The 12,473-nt window shown below is 42.4% G+C and overlaps 1 protein-coding gene across 1 annotated transcript in view; it reads left to right on the forward strand.

Moving 5' to 3' along the window:
- Positions 1-9,737, forward strand: part of LOC307142357 (polyunsaturated fatty acid 5-lipoxygenase-like) — a 29,222-nt gene extending 19,485 nt beyond the window's left edge. Inside the window, exons 9-14 of the mRNA XM_079843114.1 lie at positions 2,894-2,980; positions 3,395-3,564; positions 3,686-3,798; positions 6,996-7,096; positions 8,028-8,198; positions 8,898-9,737. Coding sequence (XP_079699240.1) covers positions 2,894-2,980; positions 3,395-3,564; positions 3,686-3,798; positions 6,996-7,096; positions 8,028-8,198; positions 8,898-9,077 — 822 coding nt within the window. The 3' untranslated portion in view covers positions 9,078-9,737. The remainder of the gene's footprint in view (positions 1-2,893; positions 2,981-3,394; positions 3,565-3,685; positions 3,799-6,995; positions 7,097-8,027; positions 8,199-8,897) is intronic.
- The last annotated feature ends 2,736 nt before the right edge of the window (positions 9,738-12,473 follow it).

Below are 12,473 nucleotides of genomic sequence, written 5' to 3' on the forward strand. Positions count from 1 at the left end.
ATATCTAAAAAAGATGTTATCGCTGTCTTACCGACTGGATTCGGCAAAAGTCTGATACCAGCTTGGCCCTTTGGTGGCTAAACGAATGGGTCTTAGCGAGAGCCCTCTGGTAGTGTTAATGTTTTACAAAATATAGTTTTAAGTCCTTTTCAGGCGTGAATGTAGTTGTTTAAAGCTCAAATATGTGGTTTATTTATAAAGAGAGCGACCTTTTTTATAATTTTATCTGCCATTTTCGGAGTTGTGAGTGCCAGTGGTTCAGCGGCGCTCAATTGATCATTGAGCCCGCCGAGAGGCGCCTTTCCTCGGCCAGTCCTTCTGCCGTCTGCTGCTGGCTCTGATGTCTCTGTAGTGGTTAAACCGTCTCGTCTTGTGTAGATCTAACGGCTGATCTTTGCTCTCATTAATCTATAATTTGTTCCTAGACAGATCGTTTTGTCTGAGGGCAAAGTGAAGTTTCATAACTTTATATTTTTAAGATATTAAACTTTACCGTTGTAGTCTCCTAGCGCTGACTTTGACTGAATTGCTTTATTTATTGTATAGCTTCTTATACTTTTACTTATACTTTTATGATTGCTATGGATGATCACACATAAACTGACATTTAACAAAAAGAGACTGGGTTGTGTTTTGTGTCATATTTAATTTATTACAGTGATAATCATAGCCTATATTATGTGTGTGTGTGTGTGTGTGTGTGTGTGTGTGTGTGTGTGTGTGTGTGTGTGTGTGTGTGTGTGTGTGTGTGTGTGTGTGTGTGTGTGTGTGTGTGTGTGTGTGTGTGTGTGTGTGTGTGTGTGTTTTTTTAAATGTAAACGAAAAGAGGCTGGGTTTTTTATATTTCGTTTTGTTATAAACATGCATTGAAGATAATATGCATTGCCTGCACTACATATACAAATATATACTGAGTGATACTGTCAAGAACGCTGCTTGTCCATTAGCAGACTAGGCGGACTACTTTCCTCCCGTCCTCGGGAGTTCATTCTCCGGAGTCAAACTTGGTAAGTCACGGAAGCAAGTCAGAAGTTCGCGTACGAAATATGTCATAAAAAACACCACTGCCTCATTTCATAAAAAAAATTAAAATAATTAAACATAATAATAGCCACACGAATGTGGTCCAGGCAACGCATAGCTAGGCCTACATTGATTATCTTATATATTTATAATAAAACGAAGTATAAAACACCATGCCTCTTTTCGTTTACATTTTAAAAATAATATATTAAACATTAATATGTGGTTTAGGTAAAGTGACCAGATTTCTGAAATGGAAACCGGGGACATTTCCTATTTGAGAACACAAGTACAGACAAGAACGCATATTGAGAAACGGCCAGTCAGATGTTTCTCCGTCGCTCTGCATAACGTCATCTCCCTCATCGCTCTGATTGGTTTTAGGTCTATCCAATTGCGCCGAGAGGCATTTGAGCGACGCCCGTTGGTGACGCCCCTTTGGAAATGATTTGTCTATGAAGCTTTGCCAGACCATAACTCAGTTACTACTGAGAATGGTCTGGTTTTAACCATGCTACTTGATTCCCATCATTTGAAAAAGAAAACACTTCCTTCTCCAAAGTTGCAGATAAAACATTCTGTTCAAGGTGCTCACTTTCACTAGTTTTTTCCTCTGTGTCTTCAACATCTTTTGAAAACAACACCGCATTTTCAACAGAAAATGACGGCCCCGGAAGACTATCCTCTCCTTCCTTCACCAACTCCACATTCTCATTAACTGCACCATGCATTTGTTCTCCCTGAGTAGTAGACTTACTAGAAGGTGAAATCACTTCTTGCCTAACAGCATCATACACTTGTTCAATCTGGCTTTCTGTGCGTTCAACCTGTTTTCTGTGCGGGCACACAAGACGCTTGTGCCCCACATCCCCACATTCAAAACATTTCATGCTCCCTGAATTGGCATACACAGTATAATATCCTCCTTCATACTTTACCTTAAATGATACATCTAAAGATTGTGTTGGAGAATTCAGGAACATGAACACTTGCCTGCGAAGTGAGATAACGTGTTTTAAACGCACATCTTTACACCCAAGAGTCACCATCTTAAACCCACTTGCAAATTTGCCAAACCTACGCAATTCTTGTTCAATTAATTCATTGGGAATGAAAGGTGGTACACCTGAAACAACAACTCTGATAGACGGCACTGATAGCGGAGAAACTTGAACAAACATATCATTAATAAATATACCACTTTCAACCAGCTCATGAACTAAGCGCTCCTGTTTCATAAAAACAACTGCAGCTTTATTCATATGGGACGCTTGAGATATATTGTCAAAATCAACCTGTTCACCTACTGCAAGCAAAGCTTCTTCCATCGTAACACCAGGATCAGTGACAAAACGAACCCCGTGTCCAATGGACAGCGGCGGCGTCACGGAGGACGCCATTCCGCCGCGAAATACAAACAAATGTCCTCAAAACTCTTTTTTTTTTCACCCAATTCAAAAAATAAATGATGTCTTACCTTTTCATCCACGTGAAGGAAGAGAAAATAAAAGCGATCACCACAGCAGTGTAGCAAAATTTAGCAAAGCCTATCTCTCCATTCACATCCACTCACTCACTCACACTCGCACACCAACGGAAACCGGAAGCCCGAGAGAGGGAGAGAGAGAGAGAGAGAGAGAGAGAGAGAGAGAGAGAGAGAGAGAGAGAGAGAGAGAGAGAGAGAGAGAGAGAGAGAGAGAGAGCATACACGCAAGGACAGTTGATATAAGATATAAACACAAAATCTCTCAGGGTCCTAAAGTTAACCAAAACCTCCAGGGAATGACATGGAAACTACTTTTGCTGTTTTAGGTTATGCTTTTTTTATGCTTTAATGCACATGTTTAAATGTATCATTTGCTTCTTGCAGTTACTGAAACCTCATGTTCGCTTCACAATTGCAATCAATGCAGCGGCCCGTGAAAATCTCTTCAATGAAGGCGGGGTCTTAAGCAAGGTAGCTTTACACCTAATTTAATATATCAACGCATTTCTTGCTAGAATCCAAAGCAATTCTATTCATATTTGATTATTTTGTCTTTGTCTGGCAAGCCATAATTTCTGTTTGTGATATAGGTTTAAAAACATTTCTTCATCATGGCAGGCCTGAGCCATTACCTGACTTTTTTGCTTGTGATATTTTGTCTTTTTTGCTGAATGCTCTTACTTCTATTTCATAGGTTTCATTTTATTTAGTTAGCTGGTGTTTGCTTAAAATGCCAGACCCAAGTAGCTCCTACATTTCCACAAACACCACAACATCCACCAGAATAAAACTTCACCCATAATCCCCTACATGGTCACTTGAGAAGGCTAAATAAGTGCTGAAAATATTTAGGCAAAAGATTAACTGAATTCTTGGTATCCAAAGATTAGCAGCCTCAATAGAGCTGGGATGGAGAAAGTGATGCAAAGTGCCATGAAGACTTTAACCTACGAGTCCCTGTGCTTCCCTGAGGCCATAAAAGCTCGAGGAATGGAAGATGTGCCCATGTACTATTATAGAGATGATGGCATGAAGATCTGGGAGACAATAAACTGGTATGTAGTAGGGTAGCAACAGTAGATCCTGTACTACTAGTGCAAAAGTACAAATTAGTCCACATACACTCCAATGAAAATTTCAATAATTTGTTAATTTGTCATCTTGTTTTTCCTGTAGTTTTGTTTCTGCTGTGGTCAAGATCTACTATGACAGCAATGAGGCCGTTCAAAACGATACAGAGATTCAAGAATTTGTTAAGGATGTTTCCTTTGGCATGAATAATTCTGACAGTGAGTACATGTTTAAATTATCAAAGGCCCTGTGTACACCTGGTATTAAGATTTAAGCAACCACCCCCTCATTCAAAGGGGCTCACTCTGCGACCTTTGTGAAGACACGGGGCGACAGGGATAGACCGAAGAAGTGGACCTTGTAACGATATGCCTGCCCCTTCAAATGCAAAGCTTTGGAATGGTCTGTGTCGAAGGAGAATCAAGAAATGAAAGTATGTGTCCTTCAGGTTGATCGCTGTAAACCAAACTTGGGGTCGAATACATTCGAAAATGCATCTCTGCATTAACATCTTGAATGGCTGCATCTTGCAGCCTTGAACATCGTGAACGGAAAAACAGTATGCGACAAAGGAAGTATGTCTGAATTCACAGTACTCATAAAACAGAAAGGGAAAGTACCCAGATCACCTACTACTTCCGGCAAGATTCAGGTGTGTTCATACGATGGATACTTTACTATCCCATGAGGCCATGGGAGAGGATTTGTGAATGGCAGTGAAATGGACTGCATTTATATAGCGCTTTTAACAGACCAATGGCCATCCAAAGCACTTTACACATTGCCTCATATTGACCCATTCACTTACCAACGGCGGTGTCAGCCATGCAAGGCGCCATCCAGCTCATCGGGAGCAGCTGGGGTTCGGTGTCTTGCTCATGGACACCTCGACACTTGGTCAGGTGGAACCGGGGATCGCACCACCAACCTTCCGGTTTGTAGACAACCTAAATGAACCACTGAGCCACTGCCGCCCAACATAACTAACGCTGGTAGGTCACATGACTATGACAACATGGTGAATGTAGTACGTCCAGATTACAGTCATACTACACACATTCATACTATATAGAACATACTTTTTTAGCAGCCATGAAGTAATTACTTATTAAAAATAAGTACCTTCTCAAGGGAGCATGCGATTTCAGATGCAGCCAAAGTCTTTGAACAGAATCGACTCAAAAGTTTGATTCATCGCTCATGCCCCAGAAAAAAGAGGCAGAGCAATAAACTACGCATTTCTTAACATGTATTGCATTAAAATAAAGCATTACTCTTTATTTTAAGGTGTCTTTGTTACACCATAATTATACATTTAAGTACTAAATTATATTATGTAAATACATGTACTTCCTGTAGGGTTAGGATTAGGGTTTGGTTTAGGGTAAATTGCATGTAATTATGCATAATTTATATTTATTAGTATAGTAACTACATGTAACGTACCCATTAGTGACTGACTGAAAGGGAACGTCTCGGTTACATATGTAACTCTCGTTCCCTGAAGGAGGGAACATAAACGATACGTCAGTGACTGATGTAGTGAATTAGCTCTGAGGGGAATATTAATAATTATTCATAACTCATTATGATTATTCATTATGATTAATTATGAATATTTGATTCAGTTAAATAGATTCACTTGATATAGCTACATTAACATTACAATCATTCAATCAGTATTGATTATTAATTTAATTCTTAGAAAAGGATATTTTTCATGGCCACAGAACAATAATTATTTCTTTGAATTTACCCTAAGCGCTTAGAGCGCATAGCAAGATCGATCATTTAAGGGACAATATGTTTGCAGGCACGGAGTCAGGACCAACATATATTGTGCACAAACTTTAATAACTAAATCACAGAACAAGACTACAACTAGCAGAAGACACACATGACATACACAATATATATACATGACAAGAGGTAAGGTTAAAGTGGTTGGAGGAAAAAGGGTCGGAACAGATTGATGGAGTTATGAAGAAAGTCAAGAACCTTTAGGAAGAACCACCATTAATAAACGTCTTTGTCTGAACTAAGAGTTTACAGTTTTACTAACTACACAGCGATTTCTGTTTCGTGTTTGTGTGGTTGCTTCAATTCCGTTGAGGATGAGAACATTGCACATGGCGTGCAGAGTCCGGGCCTTCTGGTCCATGGCCTTGTGAGGCCTTTGGCTCTGTGTGTGTGGAGGCCTGCCATGTGGGCCCCTGCTGGGCGGGAGCCCACAGACACAGCGTGTCGTGTCCGTGAAACAGGAGAAGAGAGAGAGGGGGAAGATCTGTCTCAAGCAGATCCTTTGCCAATTGGTTGCTGCTGAAGGAACTGTTAAAGGTTCTTGTAATACTAATATGTTGCACAGGTATCGACATATCCTATACACGATCATCCAGATCTTTAGATTACAACTTCGTAGACACTAAACATGTCATACCCATGATTTTCGTTAACCATAGTATGCAATCCTGAAACATAAATCCAACAGAGATTGAATTAATACATAGACCAAACCCTATAAAAACAAGTAATGAGATGGATATATGTTTATATATTTCTCAAGTGGTTATATATATGCTATATGGATTTAAGATGGTTTATTTGTCTTTTTCAGAAAGACAGTTTCAGCTCTCTGCACATTCCTTTGAGTCGTAAACCTTATCAGTTTCTAGGTGTCCTGTAACCAGAGAGCTCTTCCTTGCTCTCATGGGCCTTTCGGAAGATGGATTACTTGTTAAATTGGACAAATAATTGTGTCTGATTTGTCTCAGTCGCTACACTGACGAAATGGGGGTTTCGCTAGAGAGCCCTATCACCTTTGTGTATTAGAAAACGAGCCCATGTTATTAAAATACCATGGGTCTGCGGAATTTGTACTGTGAACTTCGCCCACCCGCATGGGTATTTAAGGAGCCGCGAGTGCAATCTCGCATTATGTTACCTGCTGAGGAGCCAAGATGGCGGTAGTGGCGGCGGGAGTTGTTACTACCCACCTCTGCACACACTCTCAGCGTTCGCCGTGTTCTTGCGGCTATTAGAGAAGAAAAGAAAGCTGCTGCTCTTCATGTTTTCCCGTTGTCTCCAGTCGCGTTCATATGTAAATTGCGTGAGCTTATTTTGTCCATTAGATCAAAAGATCTGAAAAAGCCCGCCCATAGACCCTCCCCAGGGTCAGAAGTGGACAAAAGAGAAGGATTAAAACACCAGGTGTAAACGGGAATGTGTCTACCTTGTCTACTTGCGATCCGGTCACATAAAACACATCTTAATACCAGGTGTAAACATGGCCAGAATGTCAGTGCTGGTCTGTGCAAGCATGCATGATTGTTTGTATTCTTGTATATGCATCTTTTTGTGTATCAAGTCACCGTTAAATGTTTGCACACGGTAAATGCATACTGCCACTGTTTTACAGAGTTTCAAAAGTCTCTGAAGACTCGAGAGGATTTATCTGAGTACCTGACTGTTGTGATATTCACATCTTCAGCACAACATGCTGCGGTCAACTTTGGACAGGTGAGTTTAAAGGGTAACTTCAGTGATTTAGCATTAGGCTTTGTATCAGTAGAAACCCCATAGTATATTTGAATTATGGTACTTTCCCCCCTCATATCCCCCTGAGACAAGAGAATTATGCATTTTATTTCTGGAAAAAATCCTCAGATGACGCAAATATTTTCCTTTTGCGTCATCGGAGGATTTTTTGGCCAGAGGCTAAAGACTACAGCCAGTAGAGGGAGCTGTTCCGCATGTTTTCAACTGCCCACAAGGAAGAGATCTCACGCACAGAATGTAAATGTGCTCGGCTTAATAACGGAGCAGTGCAGAGCAAAGTGAGTGTTTCAACTTTTCAATGAATTCATGAAAGTTTAGCTTCCATATGCGATCAGAAAATGCGCCAGACTGGACACGCGCTGAGATTGAATAATGCTGGGCTTACCTCAGCTCTGCTTCCCTCTCGTGCTGAATGAACTCTGACTCTTGCTGCGCTTGTCAGTTCTCCTGACTTTTGTTCAGCTCACTCATACTTTATTGAAAAGACACGTTCAGTTTTTAATTGTATTGTTTTGTTTTGTATTGTTTATTCTCTAACTGAACTAAATTATTGTATTATTATGAAGATCAAAAATGACGCTGGGGGCGGTGTAGGGAGTGGCCTCGTAGGGCAGCGAAGCAAGTGCATTCTGGGAGTTGTTGTCTTTCATCCACATGAGGCAAAAATACATTTTCTGTCTTTTCTCAGTCTAGAAGGCACCAAATTCAAAAATAATTTCACATTTCTACTACATAAATGACACAGTTTAAATACACATTCGTCTTCCCAGCGCTGAAGTGCCCCTTTAAACACTACATTACACACAACAAGAGTGTCAAAAATTGCTAGGCAAAATTCTGTATAATATCTATAAGCTAATATCTGTAAGTAAATGTTACTTTTATTTTCCAGTTTGAGTGGCATGGCTGGATCCCCAACAGTCCTTCCACCATGCGCAAGCCGCCTCCCGAACAGAAGGGCCAAGTGGATATTAAGTACATTATGGAGAGTCTGCCTGACCGTGGATGTTCCAGCCTGGTTCTAGGAACAGTTTGGGCCCTCAGTCAGTTCCAGAAGAATGAGGTTAGACATCTGATTTAGATAGAGAACATGGCAGAAGTCTAGTCTAAATCAATGTGAAAAATAATTAACTTGTTATTGAGGGTACAGAGCATCACGGTATAAGATAATTAAAAAAAAATAGGCCAAAGATTTTTATTTTTTTAAATGTATGTAGGCTCCAATACATTTTAAATGTAATCTTATTGCTGTAGATTGTTTGCTCTCTACAGTGTATGTGTACTGCGGCACTGCCAACGTACAATTATTTTCAGTCAGTTAGTGCAATTAATTTAACTGACCCTTCGCTAAGTCCCACTTTAAAAACGTCATCATGTTTGGGGAGTAACAGAATATTTATTTATTCTTTAATGGTGTTACGTATTTAAAAATACTAAATATTAGGAGCTCTGATCTGTTATAGTCCAGTATAAATTGTAATAATATCTGCGCTGTTCATTGCACACCACAATTTTAGTGTGCATGTAAAGAAGAGGGCAGCAAAAAACAGTATGAAATGTCTACTAGTACTAGTAATATCATGTGCCACATTCCCACTTTATAAATTCCAAACAGTGTTGAATAAGTTATCGAAAGTATTTGAATTATGGTACTTTCTGTGAGTAATCTAACAGAATGTTACAAATTACATTTTACACCATGTATTCTGCAATATCCATTATTTTTTTTCCACATTACTGAAGAACTTACTTTTTTCCCCAGCTGTTCTTAGGCACGTATCCAGATATGTGCTTCACAGAGCAACCAGTGAAAGAAGCCATAAAGACTTTCCGCAAGAAACTAGATGAGGTGACCAACATCATCAAGAGCCGGAATGAGGGATTGACAATGAAGTATTGTTATTTGTCTCCAGACAAAATCCCCAACAGTGTTGCAATTTGAGAAAATACTTGTAGTGTTTACGGCCAATGTGTGCTTGACATAGAAAGACAGAAGAACAGCTCTACTTAAAATATAATGCATTGTAAAACACCTTTTGAGGCTATCTTTATGAATTGTTTGATTAACGTTTCTTGTATATGACTTTAGCTTCGAAGTAAGGGATATTACTTTGTAAAACCATCTGTGCACGTATGTGTCTTATCTGAGGGAAAGAAGAACAGTTTATTTGGCTATACTTTCAAAAAGTACACATAAGATTGTGTTATAACCCATTTATTATTGTGTTCCTTTTTATTATTTTCTTTATCTTATTACTCATAATATATTGTTTGTAGTCTATTTTAGATATTAATTTGACTTGTTCGTGTTTTTTTTTTTTTTACCTTACAGTTATATTGAGATCTTATACAGTATATATTTTGATTTTGCACTGATTATCTTGTACACACGTTTTGCTGTTGTTGTGTGATTTACATTAGATTCATTTCTTTTGGTATGAGGAAGAGTTTTCTGAGGTCAGCTGATAAAGAATTGCTGTCATGGACGCAACATATTTGTTCAATGAATGCTGTAAAGGAGTTGTTTTGAGATTGTGAACATCTCTGACTGCACTTCAAATGATTGTTACATTTTGCTCTCATAATAAAGGAAGCTTTAATTAAATGAAGAGAAATCATATTTTATATTCTATTAAAATAATATTTGAATATCTTATCAGCGTTGGTTGCAGAAGAATTGAAACAGGATCTAAGTGCAGCTGGTTTATTCAAAAACTAACTCAAATCTTCACATAACAGGATATCTTATCAAGGATAATGATAACATGAACATGAACAACCAACCTAGTATAGATGTAGAACTGACAATGAACAGACTGAAACACAAGGCTTTAATAGACAGCAAACAACAGGGACTGATAAGACTAATTAACTAGACACACCTGAACTAAAACTCAAATCAAATCGGTTACCTTGGAAACAAAACAGGCAAAGGACAGAACTAATTAACAGAACAAGAAAACCAACCTAGAAACAGAGATGAACACACTCAAAATGTGACAATACCCCGTCGAGAAGGCACGTCCTTGCACCGTATTACATCCACAGGGGTGGGAGGGTAGGCGATGCCAGCAGTTCAGAAAGCCAGGGAGGATTGGCCTCCGTGACCTTTACCCAGACACCTGGCTTGGCCACTATGGCAGGGGTAGTATGGTACCCCCCAATTGAAGTCTTCTCTGGACTCTAGTCAGGGGCTGAAGTCCTCTCTGGACTCTGATCACGAGCTGAAGTCCTCTCTGGACTCTAGTCAGGGGCTGAAGTCCTCTCTGGTCTCTGGTCACTGGCTGAAGTCCTCTCTGGACTCTGATCACGGGCTGAAGTCCTCTCTGGACACTCTCTGGTCACAGGCTGAAGTCCTCTCTGGACTATGGTCACGGGCTGAAGTCCTCTCTGGACTCTGTTCACGGCTGAAGTCCTCTCTGGTCTCTGGTCATGGGCTAAAGTCCTCTCTGGACTGTGGTCAGGGGCTGGAGTCCTCTCTGGAATCTGGTCAAAGGGCGGAAGTGCTCTCTGCACTCTGGACTCTGGTCACGGGCTGAAGTCCTCTCTGGAATCTGGTCACGGGCTGAAATCCTCTCTGGACTCTGGTCACAGGCTGAAGTCCTCTCTGGACTCTGGATACGAGCTGAAGTCCTCTCTGGACACTCTCTGGTCACAGGCTGAAGTCCTATCTGGACTATGGTCACGGGCTAAAGTCCTCTCTGGACTGTGGTCAGGGGCTGGAGTCCTCTCTGGAATCTGGTCAAAGGGCGGAAGTGCTCTCTGGACTCTGGACTCTGGTCACGAGCTGAAGTCCTCTCTGGAATCTGGTCACGGGCTGAAGTCCTCTCTGGACTCTGGTCACGGGCTGAAGTCCTCTCTGGACTCTGGTCACGGGCTGAAGTCCTCTCTGGACTCTGGTCACGAGCTGAAGTCCTCTCTGGACACTCTCTGGTCACAGGCTGAAGTACTATCTGGACTATGGTCACGGGCTGAAGTCCGCTCTGGACTCTGTTCACGGCTGAAGTCCTCTCTGGTCTCTGGTCACGGGCTAAAGCCCTCTCTGGACTGTGGTCAGGGGCTGGAGTCCTCTCTGGAATCTGGTCAAGGGCGGAAGTCCTCTCTGGACTCTGGTCACAGGCTGAAGTCCTCTCTGGACTCTGGTCACGGGCTGAAGTCCTCTCTGGACTCTGGTCACGGGCTGAAGTCCTCTCTGGACTCTGGACTCTGGTCACGGGCTGAAGTCCTCTCTGGAATCTGGTCACGGGCTGAAGTCCTCTCTGGACTCTGGTCACAGGCTGAAGTCCTCTCTGGACTCTGGTCACGGGCTGAAGTCCTCTCTGGACTCTGGTCACGGGCTGAAGTCCTCTCTGGACTCTGGTCACAGGCTGAAGTCCTCTCTGGACACTCTCTGGTCACGGGCTAAAGTCCTCTCTGGACTGTGGTCAGGGGCTGGAATCCTCTCTGGAATCTGGTCAAAGGGCGGAAGTGCTCTCTGGACTCTGGACTCTGGTCATGGGCTGAAGTCCTCTCTGGAATCTGGTCACGGGCTGAAGTCATCTCTGGACTCTGGTCACGGGCTGAAGTCCTCTCTGGACTCTGGTCACGGGCTGAAGTCCTCTCTGGACTCTGGTCACGAGCTGAAGTCCTCTCTGGACACTCTCTGGTCACAGGCTGAAGTCCTATCTGGACTATGGTCACGGGCTGAAGTCCGCTCTGGACTATGGTCACGGGCTGAAGTCCGCTCTGGTCTCTGGTCACGGGCTAAAGTCCTCTCTGGACTGTGGTCACGGGCTGAAGTCCTCTCTGGAATCTGGTCACGGGCTGAAGTCCTCTCTGGACTCTGGTCACAGGCTGAAGTCCGCTCTGGACTCTGGTCACGGGCTGAAGTCCTCTCTGGACTCTGGTCACGGGCTGAAGTCCTCTCTGGACTCTGGTCACGGGCTGAAGTCCTCTCTGGACACTCTCTGGTCACAGGCTGAAGTCCTCTCTGGACTATGGTCACGGGCTAAAGTCCTCTCTGGACTGTGGTCAGGGGCTGGAGTCCTCTCTGGAATCTGGTCAAAGGGCGGAAGTGCTCTCTGGACTCTGGACTCTGGTCATGGGCTGAAGTCCTCTCTGGACTCTGGTCACGGGCTGAAGTCCTTTCTAGACACTCTCTGGTCACAGGCTGAAGTCCTCTCTGGACTATGGTCACGGGCTGAAGTCCTCTCTGGACTCTGATCACATGCTGAAGTCCTCTCTGGACTCTGGTCACGGGCTGAAGTCCTCTCTGGACTCTGGTCTCTGGCTGAAGTCCTCTCTGGACTCTGGTCACGGGCTGAAGTCCTCTCTGGACTGTGGCCTCTCTGGCTGGGCA

This window comes from Gobio gobio, assembly GCF_949357685.1.
Source record: "Gobio gobio genome assembly, chromosome: 2".
NCBI classification, from domain to species: Eukaryota; Metazoa; Chordata; class Actinopteri; order Cypriniformes; family Gobionidae; genus Gobio; species Gobio gobio.